Raw genomic sequence first — 21,450 nt, forward strand, 5'->3', positions numbered from 1 at the left:
CAGTTTTCCCAGCACCACTTATTGAAGAGACTGTCCTTTCTCCACTGTACATTCCTGCCTCCTTTATCAAAGATAAGGTGACCATATGTGCGTGGGTTTATCTCTGGGCTTTCTATCCTGTTCCATTGATCTATCTTTCTGTTTTTGTGCCAGTACCATACTGTCTTGATTACTGTAGCTTTGTAGTATAGTCTGAAGTCAGGGAGCCTGATTCCTCCAGCTCCATTTTTCGTTCTCAAGATTGCTTTGGCTATTCGGGGTCTTTTGTGTTTCCATACAAATTGTGAAATTTTTTGCTCTACTTCTGTGAAAAATGCCAGTGGCAGTTTGATAGGGATTGCATTGAATCTGTAGATTGCTTTGGGTAGTAGAGTCATTTTCACAATGTTGATTCTTCCAATCCAAGAACATGGTACATCTCTCCATCTATTTGTATCATCTTTAATTTCTTTCATCAGTGTCTTATAATTTTCTGCATACAGGTCTTTTGTCTCCTTAGGTAGGTTTATTCCTAGATATTTTATTCTTTTTGTTGCAATGGTAAATCGGAGTGTTTCCTTGATTTCACTTTCAGATTTTTCATCATTAGTATATAGGAATGCCAGAGATTTCTGTGCATTAATTTTGTATCCTGCTACTTTACCAAATTCATTGATTAGCTCTAGTAGTTTTCTGGTAGCATCTTTAGGATTCTCTATGTATAGTATCATGTCATCTGCAAACAGTGACAGCTTTACTTCTTCTTTTCCGATTTGCATTCCTTTTATTTCCTTTTCTTCTCTGATTGCTGTGGCTAAAACTTCCAAAACTATGTTGAATAAGAGTGGTGAGAGTGGGCAACCTTGTCTTGTTCCTGATCTTAGTGGAAATGGTTTCAGTTTTTCACCATTGAGGACGATGCTGGCTGTGGGTTTGTCATATATGGCCTTTATTATGTTGAGGAAAGTTCCCTCTATGCCTACTTTCTGCAGGGTTTTTATCATAAATGGGTGTTGAATTTTGTCGAAAGCTTTCTCTGCATCTATTGAGATGATCATATGGTTTTTCTCCTTCAATTTCTTAATATGGTGTATCACGTTGATTGATTTGCGTATATTGAAGAATCCTTGCATTCCTGGGATAAACCCCACTTCATCATGGTGTATGATCCTTTTAATGTGCTGTTGGATTCTGTTTGCTAGTATTTTGTTGAGGATTTTTGCATCTATGTTCATCAGTGATATTGGCCTGTAGTTTTCTTTCTTTGTGACATCCTTGTCTGGTTTTGGTATCAAGGTGATGGTGGCCTCGTAGAATGAGTTTGGGAGTGTTCCTCCCTCTGCTATATTTTGGAAGAGTTTGAGAAGGATAGGTGTTAGCTCTTCTCTAAATGCTTGATAGAATTCGCCTGTGAAGCCATCTGGTCCTGGGCTTTTGTTTGTTGGAAGATTTTTTATCACAGTTTCAATTTCAGTGCTTGTGATTGGTCTGTTCATATTTTCTATTTCTTCCTGATTCAGTCTTGGCAGGTTGTGCATTTCTAAGAATTTGTCCATTTCTTCCAGGTTGTCCATTTTATTGGCATAGAGTTGCTTATAGTAATCTCTCATGATCTTTTGTATTTCTGCAGTGTCAGTTGTTACTTCTCCTTTTTCATTTCTAATTCTATTGATTTGCGTCTTCTCCCTTCTTTTCTTGATGAGTCTGGCTAATGGTTTATCAATTTTGTTTATCTTCTCAAAGAACCAGCTTTTAGTTGTATTGATCTTTGCTATCGTTTCCTTCATTTCTTTTTCATTTATTTCTGATCTGATTTTTATGATTTCTTTCCTTCTGCTAACTTTGGGATGTTTTTGTTCTTCTTTCTCTAATTGCTTTAGGTGCAAGGTTAGGTTGTTTATTCGAGATGTTTCCTGTTTCTTAAGGTGGGATTGTATTGCTATAAACTTCCCTCTTAGAACTGCTTTTGCTGCATCCCATAGGTTTTGGGTCGTCGTGTCTCCATTGTCATTTGTTTCTAGGTATTTTTTAATTTCCTCTTTCATTTCTTCAGTGATCACTTCGTTATTAAGTAGTGTATTGTTTAGCCTCCATGTGTTTGTATTTTTTACAGCTCTTTTCCTGTAATTGATATCTAGTCTCATAGCATTGTGGTCGGAAAAGATACTTGATACAATTTCAATTTTCTTAAATTTCCCAAGGCTTGATTTGTGACCCAAGATATGATCTATCCTGGAGAATGTTCCATGAGCACTTGAGAAAAATGTGTATTCTGTTGTTTTTGGATGGAATGTCCTATAAATATCAATTAAGTCCATCTTGTTTAATGTATCATTTAAAGCTTGTGTTTCCTTATTTATTTGCATTTTGGATGATCTGTCCATTGGTGAAAGTGGGGTGTTAAAGTCCCCTACTATGATTGTGTTACTGTCGATTTCTCCTTTTATGGCTGTTAGTATTTGCCTTATGTATTGAGGTGCTCCTATGTTTGGTGCATAAATATTTACAATTGTTATGTCTTCTTCTTGGATCGACCCCTTGATCATTATGTAGTGTCCTTCTTTGTCTCTTCTAGTAGTCTTTATTTTAAAGTCTATTTTGTCTGATATGAGAATTGCTACTCCAGCTTTCTTTTGGTTTCCATTTGCATGGAATATCTTTTTCCATCCCCTTACTTTCAGTCTGTATGTGTCTCTAGGTCTGAAGTGGGTCTCTTGTAGACAGCATATATATGGGTCTTGTTTTTGTATCCATTCAGCCAATCTGTGTCTTTTGGTGGGAGCATTTAGTCCATTTACATTTAAGGTAATTATCGATATGTATGTTCCTATTCCCATTTTCTTAATTGCTTTGGGTTCGTTATTGTAGGTATATTCCTTCTGTTGTGTTTCTTGCCTAGAGAAGTTCCTTTAGCATTTGTTGTAAAGCTGGTTTGGTGGTGCTGAACTCTCTCAGCTTTTGCTTGTCTGTAAACGTTTTAATTTCTCCATCAAATCTGAATGAGATCCTTGCTGGGTAGAGTAGTCTTGGTTGCAGGTTTTTCTCCTTCATCACTTTAATTATGTCCTGCCACTCCCTTCTGGCTTGTAGAGTTTCTGCTGAGAGATCAGCTGTTATCCTGATGGGGATTCCCTTGTGTGTTACTTGTTGTTTTTGCCTTGCTGCTTTTAATATGATTTCTTTGTGTTTAATTTTTGACAATTTGATTAATATGTGTCTTGGCGTATTTCTCCTTGGATTTATTCTGTATGGGACTCTCTGTGCCTCCTGGACTTGATTAACTATTTCCTTTCCCATATTAGGGAAGTTTTCAAGTATAATCTCTTCAAATATTTTCTCAGTCCCTTTCTTTTTCTCTTCTTCTTCTGGAACCCCTATAATTCGAATGTTGGTGCGTTTAATGTTGTCCCAGAGGTCTCTGAGACTGTCCTCTGTTCTTTTCATTCTTTTTTCTTTATTTTGCTCTGCAGCAGTTATTTCCACTATTTTATCTTCCACCTCACTTATCCGTTCTTCTGCCTCAGTTATTCTGCTATTGATGCCATCTAGAGTATTTTTTATTTCATTTATGGTGTTTTTAATCGATGCTTGATTCATCTTTAGTTCTTCTAGGTCCTTGTTAACTGTTTCTTGCATTTTGTCTATTCTATTTTCAAGATTATGGATCTGGGAAATAGAATCTTGCATCATCTTTACCATCATTATTCTGAATTCTTTTTCAGGTAGACTGCCTATTACCTCTTCATTTGTGAGGTCTGGTGGGTTTTTATCTTGCTCCTTCTCCTGCTGTGTGTTTTTCTGTCTTCTCATTTTGCTTATGTTACTGTGTTTGCGGTCTCCTTTTTGCAGGCTGCAGGTTCGTAGTTCCCGTTGTTTTTGGTGTCTGTCCCCAGTGGCTAAGGTTGGTTTAGTGGGTTGTGTAGGCTTCCTGGTGGAGGGGACTAGTGCCTGTGTTCTGGTGGATGAGGCTGGATCTTGTCTTTCTGGTGGGCAGGTCCACGTCTGGTGGTGTGTTTTGGGGTGTCTGCGGACTTTTTATGATTTTAGGCCACCTCTCTGCTAATGGGTGGTGTTGTGTTCCTCTCTTGCTAGTTGTTTGGCATAGGGTATTCAGCACTGTAGCTTGTTGGTCGTTGAGTGAAGCTGGGTGCTGGTGTTGAGATGGAGATCTCTGGAAGATTTTCGCCGTTTGATATTATGTGGAGCTGGGAGGTCTCTTGTGGACCAGTGTCCTGAGGTTGGCTCTCCCACCTCAGAGGCACAGCACTGACTCCTGGCTCCTCAATTTGGGATGATTTGTTGTCTATTCATGTATTCCACAGATGCAGGGTACATCAAGTTGATTATGGAGCTTTAATCCGCTGCTTCTGAGGCTGCTGGGAGAGGTTTCCCTTTCTCTTCTTTGTTCTCACAGCTCCTGGGTCTCAGCTTTGGATTTGGCCCCGCCTCTGCGTGTAGGTCGCCGGAGGGCGTCTGTTCTTCGCTCAGACAGGACAGGGTTAAAGGAGCAGCCTCTTCGGGGACTCTGGCTCACTCAGGCCGGGCGGGAGGGAGGGGCACGGAGTGCGGGGCGAGCCTGCAGCGGCAGAGGTCGGCGTGACGTTGCACCAGCCCGAGGCGCGCCGTGCGTTCTCCCAGGGAAGCCGCCCCTGGATCCCGGGACCCCGGCAGTGGCGGGCTGCACAGGCTCCCGGAAGGGCGGTGTGGACAGTGACCTGCGCTCGCACACAGGCTTCTTGGCGGCGGCAGCAGCAGCCCCAGCGTCCCACGCCCGTCCCTGGGCTCCGCGCTTTCAGCCGCGACTTGTGTCCGTCTGTGGAGCCCCTTTAAGCAGCGCTCTTAATCCCCTCTCCTCGCGCACCAGGAAACCAAGAGGGAAGAAATAGTCTCTTGCCTCTTCGGCAGCTCCAGAGTTTTCCCGGACTCCCTTCCGGCTAGCTGTGGCACATTAGCCCCCTTTAGGCTGAGTTCTCGCCGCCAGCCCCAGTCCTCTCCCTGCGCTCTGACCGAAGCCCGAGCCTCAGCTTCCAGCGCCGCCCGCCCCGGCGGGCGAGCAGACAAGCCTCTCGGGCTGGTGAGTGCCGCTCGGCACCGATCCTCTGTGCGGGAATCTCTCCGCTTTGCCCTACCCAGGTATGTGGGGAGTTTCTTGCCTTTTGGGAGGTCTGGGGTCTTCTGCCAGCGTTCAGTAGGTGTTCTGTAGGAGTTGTTCCACGTGTAGCTGTATTTCTGGTGTATCCGTGGGGAGGAAGGTAATCTCCGCGTCTTACTCTTCCGCCATCTTACCCGGAAGTTGAAATCTATTTCTTAAATAATAAGACTTGAAAGTTGAAATCACTCCTTGATCCATGGGCTGCAGAGTGGAAGCTGTGTTAGCAGGCATGAAAACAACGTGAATCTTAATGGAGATTAAGATTAATGGAGCATCTCCTTTAGAGCTCTTGGGTGACCAGGTGCATTGTCAATGAGCAGTAATATATATATATATATACATATATATATATATATATATATATATATATATATATATATTTTTTTTTTTTTTTTTTTTTTTTTTTCGGTACGTGGGCCTCTCAGTGTTGTGGCCTCTCCCATTGCGGAGCACAGGCTCCGGGCACGCAGGCTCAGCGGCCATGGCTCACAGGCCCAGCCGCTCCACGGCATGTGGGATCTTCCTGGACTGGGGCACGAACCTGTGTCCCCTGCATCGGCAGGCGGACTCTCAACCACTGCGCCACCAGGGAAGCCCAGCAGTAATATTTTGAAAGGAATCTTTTTTTTCTGAGCAGTAGGTCTCAATAGTAGGCCTAAAATATTTAGTAAACCATGTTGTCAATAGTTGTGCTGTCATCTAAGCTTTGTTGTTCCATTGATAGCAGAGTAGATTTAGCATTTTAATTTAGCATGGTTAATGAGCACTGGCTTCAACTTAAAGTCACCAGCTGCATTAGCCCCTAACAAGAGAGTCAGCCTGTCCTTCAAAGCTCTGAAGCCTTGAAGCCAGGCATTGACTAATCCTCTCTAGCTATGAAAGTCCTAGATCGCATCTTCTTCCAATGTAAGGCTGTTTTGTATACATTAAAAATATGTTTTTTAATATAGCCACCTGCATTACTTATTTTAGCTAGATCTGGATAACTTGCTCCAGCTTCTACATTAGCACTTGCTGCTTCACCTTGCACTTTGATGTTATGAAGAGGCTTCTTTCCTTAAACCTCATAAATCAACCTGTGCTAGCTTCAGACTTTTCTTCTGCAGCTTTCTCACCTCTCTCAGCCTTCATAGAATAGAAGAGACTTAGGGCCTTGCTCTGGATTAGGCTTTCAATTAAGGGAATGTCATGGCTGGTTTGATCTTCTATCCAGACCACTAAAACTTTCTCCACATCAGCAATAAGGCTGTTTGTCTTTCTTATCATTCATGTGTTCACTAGAGTAGCACTTTCAATTTCCTTCAAGAACTTTTCCTTTGCATTCACAGCTTAGCTAACTGTGTAAAAGGCCTAGCTTTCAGCCTTTCTCAGCTTTCAACATGCCTTCCTTACTAAGCTCATTCATACCTAGCTTTTGACTTAAAGTGATAAAGTGAGAGACATGAGACTCTTCCTTCCACTTTAACACTTAGAGGCCATTGTAGGGTTATTAATTGGCCTAACTTCAATATTGTTGTGTGTCTCAGGGGATAGGGAAGCCCAAGGAGAGGGAGAGAGATGGGGGAACGGCCGATTGGTGAAGCAGTCAGAACACACAAAACATTTATCATTTAAATTCGCCATCTTATATGGATATGGTTCATCGTGCCCCAAAACAGTTACTGGTTTCCACCGACACACACACACACACACACACACACACACACACAACTTTGCTTCTTTCTTCCTTTCTTTGTCCTGCTAGACTCTCTACCTTTGCTGCCTTACTGACTTTTACTAGTTCTTTGAGACAGAGTTCAAAGGTCTGGACTCCTAGAAGCTTTACCTAACTCTCCCCTCTCCTCAGTCCTCTTGTATAGAGTAGCTGATACATTCTTTCCACATCATACTATATACTCATCTGTTTGTATGACTGTCTCTTAGTAGACTTTGAGTGCCTTCAAGGCAGGGATATGGCTTATCCATTTTTGTATCCTTCCACCCTCTACCCCCTGGGCCTAACCCAGCCCCTGGCTTGTAGTGGATATTTTAAATGTTGATGAATTAAATGATAAGTTAAATCCTATTTAGTCACCACATCATTTAATATCTTTAAGAACTTTCTTCAATATATATGGAAATGAAATGTTTCATTATCAGCATCTGGTGTAATTTTACATTCTTTCCATCATTGCTTTTCAGGTATATTACACTGATCATGTGGTAATACAACTCTAAAACTGTATTTTAGCATTTAAACATGGAATCTTTACTTACAGAGGTTCTACAAAACTTTCTTTATTCAAAAATAGTTTATATTATTATACTTTATGTTTTCTCTCCCATATAATGTTAGAATCTTCTTGACTCAGCCATTTTTATTATGGAATCTTTCATCTGTCAATATTTAATTCCTTGTTATACCTGTTGGTGATTTGATTATTATAACATTAAATATTAAAGAAGAGCTTTCTGAAAAATGAACAAATTGATCCTTGATGGGATTAAAGTTATAAGTGTATAAATTAAATATTGTTGTGAAATGTTGATCTATATATTTCAATTTTTTTTTTTTTTTTTTTTTGCGTTATGCGGGCCTCTCACCGTTGTGGCCTCTCCTGTTGCGGAGCACAGGCTCCAGACGCGCAGGCCCAGCGGCCATGGCCCACGGGCCCAGCCACTCCGCGGCATGTGGGATCTTCCCAGACCAGGGCACGAACCCGTGTCCCCTGCCTCGGCAGGCGGACTCTCAACCACTGTGCCATGAGGGAAGCCCATATTTCAATTTTTAAATGATTTTACTAAAACATCGTATCACTTAGATCTTCAAAATCTTCACTAAAACTAAACAAACGTAATTGCCATATAAAAATTAAGAAAGTTGTCATAGAATTCCCCCCAAAAGTACCAAGTCCATATAATATCATAGGTGAAATCTACCAAACTTTCAAAGAACAGCTGATTTTATCATTAAACTGTTCCAGAGCATAGAAAATAAATAAGCTTTCACATTTTTTAAATGATATAAACTTAAAATATACCAAAATTTGACAAAGATAGCACCAAAAGAAGTAAACCACCAAACTTACTAATGAATATCAATGCAAAGTAAAATCCTAAATAAAATATTAGCAAATGTAACACATTCAAAGAAAGGCACAACAAGGACAAATTCCAGGGATGCGATGATGGTTTTAAATAATTAATCATATTAATAGATCTGAGGAGAAAATATGTTCTCTAATAACCATGAAAATGAAGTGCTGAAATCACATTTAACAAAATGTGATTTAATAAATTTAACAAAATTCAACATCCACTCTTGATTTAAAAAAAATAACAAAACAGGAGCTGATGGATACTTCTTTAATATGATAAAATATATTTCAACCCAAAAGCCAGCATTTTTTAATGACATATACTAGAAAGATGTCCACTATCACCACTATAATAATTAGCAATGAAAGGACTTACATTTTGGCATCCTGAGTTACAAAGGAATGGGGAAAATAACCCCCCTCAAAATGAAATTGACTAAGGTTAAAGTTGTTTTGTAACTTTTTCAGAAAGGAGAATATAAATATAAACAACCCTTTTAAATGTTCTTGAAGGTGAGTTTTTCCTAGAAAAAAATAACATGGGACCATGGAAGGGCACTACTAGCTGTTACTCAGGGCGAGTCAAATGAACAAAGATGGCCTTGTGGCCACATCACCAATATTTTTTGATACAGTTCTAAAGGTACTAATCAATTCAGGTAGACAGGGACAGAAATGAGATGTTTAAAAGTTGGAAATTCTAGATGTAAAAAAATATTATTTGCAGGTGATATGATTATGTAATTGGAAAACTCAAGAATATCAACTGAAAAACTATCACATGCTTTTGAATACAGTAAGATGGCTGCATACAAAATTGATATAGAAAAATCTAGCCTTCATTTATACAAATAACAACCAGTTAGAAGGTATCATAGAAGAAGAGAGTCCATTTACAATAGTAACAACAAAAATAAAAACTAGCAAGATATACACATATGGCAGAATATGTAAGAGCTAGATGAAAACTTTAGAATGCTCCAACAGGACACACGCACACACACACACACACACACACACACATGCACACGCACACACACACGACCTGAACAAAAACAAAGGTATATCATTTTCTTGAATAGGAAGACTATATTAGTAAAGATTAACTGGGTTTTGCTGTTTGTAAACAAAAGTTTACCTGTTGCTCATACTACAAATCCATCATAGGTTTGCAGGGAACGAGCTTCATTCTTTACTCTCAGGAACACAGGCTAACAGAACAGTCATCACCTTGAACACTATAGGTTATCATACCAGAGGAAAAGGAGACTCTAGAGGATCTCAAACTGACAATGATAAGCTTAGGACAGAAATGATACACATTAATTCTGCTCACATCTCATTGACAAGTACTGGCAAATAGTACTAACTACCACGAAGATTCAGCATCATAAAAATAAAACTACAATAAATAACAGAGAATAGAAGTAACTCATCTATATGCAATCAGTAAAAAATAATAGAAAATCCAGTTATGGACTTAAATAATACAACAATTTATGACGAAGCTACATTCAAATCAGTGGGGGAAAAGGTAGATTATTTTGTAAATAGTGATGGGGCAACTGTGCAGCCATGTGGGGGAGTGAAAAACATCACACCTATATCTCACAACAGAAAGCTTAGAATCGAAGACTTAAATGTAAAACAAACAAAAAACTAATAACCAACCATAAAAGTACTAAAAGCAACCTAGAAATAATTTTTTTATATTTCTCATAGTGGAGAGGGCCTTTCTAAATATGGTACAAAGCATTATTGCAAATATTGATATAGGGATTTCCATGGTGGTCCAGTGGGTAAGACTCCAAGTTCCCAGTGCAAGAGGCTTGGTTTCGATCCCTGGTCAGGGAACTAGATCCCGCATACATGCCACAACTAAGAGTCCGCGTACCACAACTAAGAAGTCCACATGCCGCAACTAAGACCCAGTGCATCCAAAATAAATAAATTAATATTTAAATAAGAAAATGATATAAACACATAAAAATCAAAATTTTTTAGAAAGCAGAACCCACCAAAAGCAGAGTCAAAACACAAGTGGGGGAAATTTGGCAATTTATATCACAGACAAAGGACTAATTTTCCAAATATTTGAACAGACCCCACGAATCAATTAAAAAAGCAACTTGACAACCCAGTTGAAAAATGGGCAAAGTATTGAATAGAATCTTCACAGAAAATAAAATACAGATGGCTCTTAAGTCTATGAAAAGATGCTTAACCTCAACCGATAATAAAAGTAATGCAAATTAAAGCATTGAAATGCCATATTTTATATATTACATTGGCAATGAACCAAAAAATTGATACTATTTCATGTTAGTCTTGATGTGGGGAAGTACTCTTTTATAATGCTGACCAGTGTATAAATTGTTACAACCTCTTTGGAGAACAATTTGACAAAAATCTATCACAATTACAAAATGGTTACCCTTGATCTAGAAATTCTACTTCTAGGAATGAACATATATGAATACATATGTATATACAAGATTGTTAATTGAAATACATTTTTTATAATGCAAAATATTGAAAACAACATAAATGTTCATCAGAGATTAAGTAAATTCTGGTAAATCTAGACTTTGGAATACTATGAAACTATAAAATGGATGAGTAGCCTCTTTATATATTAATACCTAAATTCTAACTTGTTATAAAAAAATCAAACATTGTAACTTTAAAATTTATAAAATTTATAAAATTTTATAAAATTTAAAAAATTTATAAAGAGAGGGATAAAAGAGCATATATACTTTTCTGCATATGCAGAAAATATTTCTGGGTGGAATACATTAGTAGCCCTAGGGAAGGGGCCTAATGGCCAAGAATAGGACTATTAAGGAGGCTTTTCACTCTACCATTTATATTTTTAAAATATCGTATCAAAAGAAAAATACAGGGCTTCCCTGGTGGCGCAGAGGTTGAGAGTCCGCCTGCTGATGCAGGGGACACGGGTTCGTGCCCCGGTCTGGGAGGATCCCACATGCCGCGGAGCGGCTGGGCCCGTGAGCCATGGCCGCTGAGCCTGCGCGTCCGGAGCCTGTGCTCCGCAACGGGAGAGGCCACAACAGTGAGAGGCCCGCGTACCACAAAAAAAAAAAAAAAGAAAAAAAAAAAAGAAAAATACATTGTACCAGGTGAATGTGCAACTTATTTATTTTAATTTAAATATAACAAAGGAAAAAAGACATAAGGGAACTGGAGAATGACCAGAAACATGTTATTTAAAGTTCTCAAGTGGATGAAAGTGTTTAAAAACACGTAAAAACAGATTTAAAGGGCTAGGAATATTCATTCTGGAAAGAGAAAACTAAAGACAGCTATAGAGCAGAATATTTTTCAACAATTCTAAGATAAGCTTTGAAATGAAAATTTCTGCCTATATACTGGATGTCTTTCTTCTGCACCTTGTTGTTCCAGTGCTTAGTTTTCAAATGAATTCAATCCTCAAAAATGTAAATTTCGTGAGAACAGGGTACTTTGTTTTATTCACTACTGTATCCCTGGCACCTAGAACAAGGCCTGCCACAAAGTACACATTCAACAAATATTTGTTGAATAAATGACATAGAATGTTCCTATAATTAATGATTGATTTTTCTATCATAGGTCTTAGTTTGGCATCTTGTAATTTTAGGTTAAAAAAATTCTCCATATAAGCTAACACAATATCGTAAATCAACTATTAAAAAAAGGGGAAAAAATTCTACAATAAAAAATAACTTTTTTTTTTTTTTTGCGATACGCGGGCCTCTCACTGTTGTGGCCTCTCCCGTTGCGGAGCACAGGCTCCGGACGCGCAGGCTCAGCGGCCATGGCTCACGGGCCCAGCCGCTCCACGGCATGTGGGATCTTCCCGGACCGGGGCATGAACCCGTGTTCCCTGCATCGGCAGGCGGACTCTCAGCCACTGTTCCACCAGGGAAGTCCAAAAATAACTTTTTTAAATCCCCCAAATAGTAAGTTGGTAACCTCAAACACAAAGTCCAAGGATGGCAGACTGATATTTGCAATTTTAAAAAGCCAGGATGGGCTTCCCTGGTGGCACAGTGGTTGAGAGTCCGCCTGCCGATGCAGCGGACACGGGTTCGTGCCCCGGTTGTAAAGCTTTTGTCGCCTGATTTAAGAGAATCAGGTTCTTCCGCTGAGCCTCCACATCAACAAAATAGTTCTGTCTTTGAGTTCTTGGGGATAGGAAGTGGGCACCATCATCTTGGGTTTCTTGGTACCTGAAAGTGAAGTCAGTATCCAGGGCTTATCTATAGGGGGAAATCGGGATTTCTGGTCCCATTCAGAAGGTGAGCTCTGTGATGTTTTGGGTAGTTGAGTAGTAAGAGAAGGTAGTGATATTACAGGCTTAATGAGAGTAGGAAGGGCCCCCTCATCAATGTAAGGGGTTTGGGATACTGGTGTCCTGTAATCAGTGAGATAGGACTTAAATGTTCTAAATTGTTCCATAGCAAAAGGATCTCGGGGTCTCTGGATTTCTTCATAAGTGTCAGAGACCTCTGATATTTGGAACTTCTTAGTGGTGAAAGGGGCTTGAGGTACCTTGAAACTTGGAGCACTGGGATGGACCATTGCTGATTTAGGTTTCAGAGAAGAAATAATTGACAATCTTTCCTTACTTTTCTTAGAGACAGGAGAGGACAAATTTTTCTGGGGCTTTCCAGGGGTTGAGGGAGCCCATAGTGTAGAGGGATGCCCAGGGGTGGGAGGGATCTGTAGTGGGGAAGCTTGCCCAGGAAGGGTCCATGGTGACAGATGCTGCCTAAGGGTAGAAGGGGCTTGTAGATAGGGAGATTGCTCATGGATGGCAGAGGTCTGGAATGCCTGAGGCTGCTCAGAGAGGGTTAAGGGTCCAGATTCCAATAGTTCCTCAGGGGTGGAAGAGGTCCCAGGAACCAAGCACTTCCCAGGAGAGAAAGGAGCCCAGATACTGGGAATCTGTGCAGAGGTGGCTGGGACTCCAGATATAAGGGGCTGTCTGGGGTCAAGAAGGGGCTTCGATATCAGAGGCAACTGGGGAGTCACAATGTCCCTAGATATGAAGAATTGCCTAGAACTAAGAAGGGCCTGGTGCAAGGGGCTGCCCTGGAGTGGGAGAGGGCCCAGATATTGGGCTGGGGACTGGAGCTGGGAACCGAGCAGAAGTGGATTGACCCTTAGAAACTGGGGTCTTCTAGAGGAAGGAAAAGTCTGTGGTGCCAGGAGCCTCCTGGGTTCTGAAGGAATCCTCATTCCCAAGGATTTCCCAGGGACAGAGGGGACTTGTGTAAGAGGAGACCTTGATATCTGCGAAGGAGTAGAAGAGACCTCAAATAGAGGGGACTTCTCAGCAACAGGAGCAGATGATACTGGGGACTGCTTAGGAATGTGAGGAGCACGTGTTGTGATAGATTTATGAATGATGGAAAAGATCCCAACTTCCAGGGTATGTCCTGAAGGAGGACCAGCCCTGGGTGGTAAGGACTGCTCATTAATGAGAAGAGCTCCTAATTTTAGGTCCTGCTCAGACCTGAGAGTAATACCCATGGACTGGGCCTGTCCTGGGGTGAAAGGGGCTCCCAAAGGTTGGACTTGTTCTGGGATGTGGGGAGATTCTAAGGTATAGTTGTTATCTGAGGTGGGAGGAACTCCTAATTCCTCAAACTGTTCTGGAGAGAGAGAAACCCCCAATGCTTGAGCCTGTCCTAAAGTGAAAGGGGCCCCCAAGTCCTGGGCCTGCTGAGGGGTGACATGGATCCCCAGTGCCTGGGCCTGTTGAGGGGTGAGAGTGATCCCCAGTTCCTGGGTCTGCTGAGCGGTAACATGGGGGACCACCTGTGCCTGGGCCTGCTCAGGGGTGAGAGTTATCCCCAATGCCTGGACTTGCTGAGGGGTGAGAGTGATCCCCAGTGCCTGGGCCTGCTCAGGGGTGACATGAATCCCCAGTTCCTGGGTCTGCTGAGGGGTGACATGGGTCCCCAGGGCCTGGACCTGCTGAGGGGTGAGAGTGACCCCCAGTGCCTGGGCCTGCTCAGGGATGACAGGGATCCCCAGGGCCTGGACCTGCTCAGGGGTGAGAGTGATCCCCAGTATCTGGGCCTGCTGAGGGGTAAGAGTGACCCTCAGTGTATGGGCCTGCTCAGGTGTGTGGACTGCTCCCAAACCCTGAGACATCTTAGGAGTAGGGGTTTCCCCCAATTCCTGAACCTAATGAGAGGTGGGGGTGATTCCCAGTGCCTTGGCCTCTTCAGGGGTGAAGTCAATTTCTATTGCCTGGGCCTGCTGAGGGGTAAGAGTAATGGACACTGTGGGAGACTGTCCAGAAATAGAAAAGGCTCCTGGTGAGGAAGATTGTGTAGAGATGGGAGGAATGATTGGTATGGGGTGCTTTCCATCAGCCAGATTCTCTAATTTCTTAAGATTCCCATTAACTCTCTTCTTTGGTGTAACTGCAGTGCCTCTTTTCGTGTGCTCTGCCACCTGGAAGACAATGTCACTGGAGTGTGACTGAGCACCTGTTCTGGTTGTTCAAAAGTTTTCATCTCCTTTGCTGTTTTCTGCTTCTGCCTTTCATGGTCCTCTACCTTTCTCCTTGGCTTCTGCTTCTCCTTCTCTCTCTCCCAACTGCTTTGTTGCTCCAGATATCTCACTGCCTTTAGAACCTGCATAATCTGCTGTCCTTTCTCCTTCTTCAAGGGCACTCCTTGTTCTTTCATTTTTTGCTTCCATGCTTCCAGCTGCTGCTGCTTTGACTTCTGATGCCCTTCTTTCTCCTCTTCCCTTTTCTTTTGTTTCTCATCTGGCTCAATCTGCTTTTGCATCCTCTGTTTTTGTTGTCCCTTCCACACCTCTTCTTCCTGCCACTGTTTCTGCTTCTGTTGCCCTCGCCTTCCCTCCTTCATTGGGAACCATGCCTCTTCCTTTTCCAAATTCTTATTTATCATCTCATAGCTCCTTTCTTCTAGCCTTTGTTTTTCCTTCTCCTTATGGTCTTTCCCTACTGTTGAGGCTACAGGAGCATCCCTTTCACTTTCTATTTCAGCCAAGATCATTTGTATTAAATTGTCAGTTAGTGGGTCAAGGCTCTCCTGTGAAAGTAAGGTGCTAATTTCCGACTTTGCACTAATCTGCTTCTGAAAATGCAATTCTGGCATAAATGAGACCACCTTTTTTCGTTTCATAGGTTTCTCTCCAATTTGTCCTGCATTTTTTATATCTTTGTATTTTCTCAAGATTTTTATCACAGTTTCAGCCACTTTTTGGAAATATTCCTCAATTTTTGCCTTTATGATTCCTAATTTTTCAACTTCTGCTCTTTTTAATATTAACTCTTCTTTTGACCTAGTCTTTTTATCCAAAGGCTTTCCTATGTTATCAATTTTCTCTTTTAGGAATGACACTATGGCTTTCTGAAATTCTTCTAGGTTACTCTGTTCTCTTTTGCCATCTGGAATTCCTGAAGACTCTTTAGTTATCCTAGATTGTGATTTAACAAGTTCAAGAGACTTGACTTTCTTGGCGAAGACTGACATATCCTTCTCTTCAGTTTTTTCTTCTTTGCTTATAATGGTTCCTGGAGAGATTTGGTGTTTCTTTCCTTTCATTTTCATTTTCTCAGGGGAATAATCAAGTTGGCTCAACCTGGATGGCTCTGCTTGGCTACTCATCTCACTTCTGCCTTCTTCGTCCATTGACTCAGTGATGAGTTCCTCTTTATTCTCTGAAGAAATTTGACTTTTGCTATGTGAATATTCAGGTTTGGCTTTCCTGAGTCTTTCCCTTATACTACTTGTTCCACTTTTGCCACCTTGGCTGTTTGTGTCAGAAGGGAAATCAGAAGGAAAATGTTGACTTTTTGATTCAGTGAGTGACTTTGATTTGTCTTCAGAAAAGGATTTTATTTCTTTTCTCTTCTTTTCTAGTGCTTGTATTTCAAAGTGGTGATCAAGTTTGGTCCCTGCGACTTTCTGTTTACCTTTATCATCATTCACATTTGATTCAGAGGTCTCCTGCACATATGGGCCTTTTGTGCACTTTCCTTTCTGTGATTGGTACTGATCAGTCCCATCTTTCTGAAAGGCACCGCATTTCTTCACTGATATCTTATCTGTTATGATATCTTCGCTGATCTCTTCAGAAGACTTTTTCTGTTTTTTTTCAGGTAAAGGGTATTGCTGGTCAGTTATATCTGAAATCGTCTCACCTTGGGCTGTATATAAAGGAGATGTGTCCCATTTGATCCCCAAGGCTTTGGTTCCTTTTTGGGGGGCCTCATCTACAACGATTTCAAATTCTTTGGCCAAAATTTTATCTATACTATCTTCTGTGTCAGCTTGGTTAATGGCTAATTGTGGAGAAGGCTCAGGTAACACTCTCAGTGTTGATGTGGGCAATGCTTCATGTTCTACGCCTTTGGATCGAATAAGGTGTTCATATTTTTCTTCTGCTTCTTGAAGTTTCTGCTGAAGCATTTCATTTTTTTTACTGAGATCTTGTATTATCTTCAGGGAAATCTCTTTTTCTCTTTCACTTGTCTCATTTGTATGCATACTGGCACTTTGGAGATTAATAACTTTCACTTCATCATTTAGTGTACTCAAAGCTTTAGAAAGGTTTACTATTGTTGATGATATATATTTAATAGCATTTTTTTCCAATTTATTGAACACTGCAGTACCTATGAGTTCCTCTAGCATATCTTGGATTTCTGAAACCTTTGTATTTGTTGCAAATTGATCACTAATCATCTGATCTGGTCTTAAAGCATGAGCTGTTGCAGGTTGCTTTATAACTCTTTCTTTCCAAGATTTCCATAGAGAACCTCTAGATGCTAGAAGAAATAAATAAATAAATGAATAAAATGAGATTGCATTTCTTCTTTTGTGCTGTGCTCTATGTTTAAGCCTAAGGAATTTAGCCTAAATTAACAGATAGATATAGGATAAAGTTTCATCAGGAAAGTTTGGCCCCAAAATAAACAGCATTATTTTCAAAAGAATGACTCTTTTCCCACAATCATCTAGAAGTTCTTCATCCAGAGTTTAGGAGAAGAACTCAGCTGTGACCTCAACTTCCTTTCGATTACAATTTTGAGATTAGACATAAGGTAAACCAGAACTTTCCTTTGATTTTGATTATGCTTGGTGCTTTCCATTTGCTTTCTTGGGTTCCTATCTTTCTTTTCTCCCTTTTCTGAGTTGAAGCTAACCTTGGTTCTTTCAAAAGGATCACAAAAGAATAGAAGGCAAACATTTGAAGGGATTTCCAAAATGGCTGAATGAGAAACTCAGCAAATTTTTCCTAAAAAGGCAATGAAAAAACTGAGGAAAACTGCCAGAAACAATCATTTTAGGACGTTGGAAACTGACCAAAGGCATACAACAAATTGAGAAGAATTTATTCAAGAAAAATTTGCTATGATGTTTTAGCCTGGAACTGCTTCCACCTCCAACTCCCTAGCCCTATGGCCTGAGTTCTACCAAAGTGAGGCAGCCTGTGAGGACTGACAGCTCTACTGCCTGAGGGGGTTGATTTGATCTAGAGCAAAGCAATTCTTTAACAATACTACTTTAACCCATACACAGATCCATTAGCAAAGAGTAGAAGCCTTACTGGATCAATCTGGATTAATTAACGATTGACTAATCATTGACTGACAACTAAGCTATGCTGACCCAAAAGTAACCCCTAAAATTCAGGCTTAAAAATAAAAATAAACAAACAAAAAACCACAACTGAGCAGAGATATTAGTGGCTGCCCACTTTGGGGGATACAGACTCCACCAAATTAGTCCAGACAAGTCACTAAACAAACCAAAAAGGCAACAAAAACAAACTCTGGAGGTTGTAAGGAGAATCAAAATCCAGAGTTGCTACAATATATTACCTAAAATGTCCAGTTTTCAACATAAAAAAAAGCATGCAAAGAAACAGAAAAGTGTGACCCGTACACAGGAGGAAAAGCAGTCAGTAGAAATTGTCTCAGGGACCAGGGAGAGGAGGTGGGCAGATGTTGGACTTATCAGAAAAAAAGAAGCAGTTATAAATACGTCCAAAAAACTAAAAGAAACCATATTTTAAAATAAAAGTATGATGACAATTACTCGTCAAATAGAGCATATCATTAAAGAGATGAAAACTGGAAAACCAAGTGGAAAAATTGGAGTTGAGTAGTACAATAACTGAAATGAAAAATTCACCAAAAGGGCTCAACAGCATGTTTGAGCTTACAAAAGAAAATAACCAGCAAACCTGATGCTAGATTACTAGAGATTGTCTACTCTGAAGAACAGGGAGGAAAAAGAATAAAGAAAAATGAACAAAGCCTCAGAGACTTGTAAGATACCATCAAGCATACCAATGTACAAGCAATAGAAGTCCCAGAAGAAGACAGTAGGGCATTAAAAATATTTGAAGAAATAATGGCCAGATCATCCCAAATTTGATGAAAAACATTAATCAACACGTTCAAGAAGCTCAGCAAATTCTAAGTAGGCTAAATACTGAAAGATCGATACCTAGAACATCATAGTCAAACTGTTGAAAGCCAGACAAAGTGAGAATCTTTAAAGCAAAAAGAGAAAAATGATTCATCACAATCAAAGGAGACTCATTTAGAACAGGGGAACCACAGTAAATTTAACAGGTCACTTCTTATCAGAAACAGTGGAGGCAGAAGGCAGTGGGATGGTATATTCAAAGTGCTGAAAGAATAATACTATTAACCAAGAATTCTATATCCAGCAAAACTATTCTTCAAAAATAGCCAGCAAACTTGATGCTAGATTACTAGAAGTTAAGACATCCATTCCCTGAAATAACACTCTTCCCAAAGTAGCATGAATGTACAGCCCTCATAACCATCATTATTGCATGTTTTTAAACACTTCTCTAAATGTATTACAGAAGAGCAATCACATCCATTCACTGAAATAACATTCCTGTCAAAGTTGCTTTCAGTGAACACTCATATATCCATAGATAGTACATGTATTTTTATACTCTTCTCTAAATACATTACAGAATGTCTGTCACATCCATTCACTGAAGTAAGTACATGCTTCTCAAAGTAGCATGCATGTACAACTCTTTTTTTTAAATGAAGGTAAGAAATAATATATACTGACAGCAAGTAAGCATATGAGAAGATGCTCAATATCACTTGTCATTAGAGAATTGAAATTACAATGAGATACTGTTACACACCTATTAAAATATCTAAAATTAAAAAAAAAACAGGTAATACCAATGCTAGCAAGGATATGGAGTAACTGGAACTTTTGTTTATTGCTGGTGGGAATGAAAAATGGTACAGATACTTGAGAAGACATTTTGGCAGTTTCTTACAAAATTACTTACAAAATAATGTAGTCTTTTCTTAAATTTACTACTATTATTTATTTATTTGTTTATTTATTTATTTATTTATTTATTTTTGCCTGCATGGGGTCTTTTTTGCTATGCATGGGCTTTCTCTAATCGTGGTGAGTGGGGGCTATACTCTTTGTTGTGGTGCGCGGACTTCTCATGGCTTCTCTTGTTGTGAAGCACAGGCTTTAGGCATGCGGGCTTCAGTAGTTGTGGCATGTGGGTTCAGTAGTTGTGGCTCGTGAGCTTTAGAGCGCAGGCTCAGTAGTTGTGGTGCACAGGCTTAGTTGCTCCGTGGCATGTGGGATCTTCCCAGACCAGGGATCAAACCTGTGTCCCTGCGTTGGCAGGCGGATTCTTAACCACTGCACCACCAGGGAAGTCCCAAATATTTATTTATTTATTTGACTGTGCCAGGTCTTAGTTGTGGCACGCACGATCTTTGTTGCGGTGTGCAGACTTCTTAGTTGCGGCATGTGGACTCTTAGTTGCGGCATGTGGGATTTAGTTCCCTGACCAGGGATGGAACCTGGTCCTGCATTGGAAGCACGGAGTCTTGACCACTGGACCACTAGGGAAGTCCCAATGTAGTCTTATATGATTCAGCAATCATGCTTCTAGGTATCTACCCAGTTAATTTGAAAACTTACGTCCACACTAAATACTTGCATGAGAATGTTTATAGTAGCTTTATTCTTAATCACCAAAACCTGGAAGCAGCCAAAATGTCCTTCAATAGGGAGATAAACAAACTGTGGTACATCTATACAATGAAATATTATTCAGCAATAAAAAGAAATAATCTATTAAGCCACAAAAAGTTATGGAGGAAACTTAAATGTGTATTGCTAAGAGATAGAAACCTGTCTGGAAAAGCTACATACTGCATAATTCCAATTATATGACATTCTTGACAAGTCAAAACTGTAGGGACTCTAAAAAAGCAGTGGTTGCCAGAGTCTTGGAGAGAGAGGGGAAGGATTAAACACAGGGGCGTTTTAGGATGGAGAAACTATTCTGTATGATAGTCTAAATGGTGGATACATGACAATATACATTTGTCAAACCCTGCAGAACTCTACAGTACCAAGAGTGAAACTATGTAGGCAAATTTTTAAAAGTAACCATCTAGGAGGTAAGGGGATCCCAGGAAGGAATTCATACTGTGATACGAGAATCTAACCGTATTAGAAATGTATGACACAACCTCACTGAAAAAATGGCAGTGGTGGGGAAGAGGGAGTGTTGCTGACCTAAGAAACTGGAAATGAAAGGATTCTGTAAGACCAAGTCAAAAGGAACTACATATGAGGGCTGTACTGTAGTTGATAAGTTGTTTCCCATAGTAGTATGGGTTAATAATTCTGATATTGCTATACATGTATACTGGACTGAACAATTAAGTAAATGGATGGCAGATGGTAGGAACAGGTTCCTCACTGTTTTGGGTAGGAATTTACTGATAAGCAAGGGGAGGGAGCTAGAATGATCCATGTGATAATGAATTAGAGTTAGAGACATTGACAAGAACTCATGTTTAGCTTAATGTAGTTAGAGATGATTATATACATAAATGTTTATAGATATGTGTATATTCATGGGTCAGCACACGCACACATTTTTTTTGCTCTGTCAGATGAGAGGGCCAAGGGAATTCCCTGGTGCTCCGGTGGTTAGGACTCCAAGCTCTCACTCCCGAGGGCCCAGGTAGAACCCCTGGTCAGGAAACTAAGACCCCACAAGCCAAAAAAAAGAAAAAGAAAAAAAGAAAGATGAGAGGGCCAAACAGAAATAACACCCTAGTAGCAATGACCACACATAGCAACCAGATCTTGGTTTTTAATACTATTCTCTAATGAAAGGAACCAGAAGTCCTTGGAG

General features: G+C 40.3%; 1 protein-coding gene across 1 annotated transcript in view; it reads right to left on the reverse strand.

The window, feature by feature from the left end:
- FAM186A (family with sequence similarity 186 member A) overlaps positions 1-21,450 on the reverse strand; it is a gene marked incomplete at both ends in the record, with an annotated part of 107,160 nt that overhangs the window by 21,353 nt on the left and 64,357 nt on the right. The window contains 4 exon segments of the mRNA XM_079714929.1: positions 12,309-12,390; positions 12,393-14,409; positions 14,413-14,633; positions 14,636-17,032. Coding sequence (XP_079571055.1) covers positions 12,309-12,390; positions 12,393-14,409; positions 14,413-14,633; positions 14,636-17,032 — 4,717 coding nt within the window.

Source organism: Hyperoodon ampullatus (genome assembly GCF_949752795.1).
Source record: "Hyperoodon ampullatus genome assembly, chromosome: 11".
Classification (NCBI taxonomy): Eukaryota; Metazoa; Chordata; class Mammalia; order Artiodactyla; family Ziphiidae; genus Hyperoodon; species Hyperoodon ampullatus.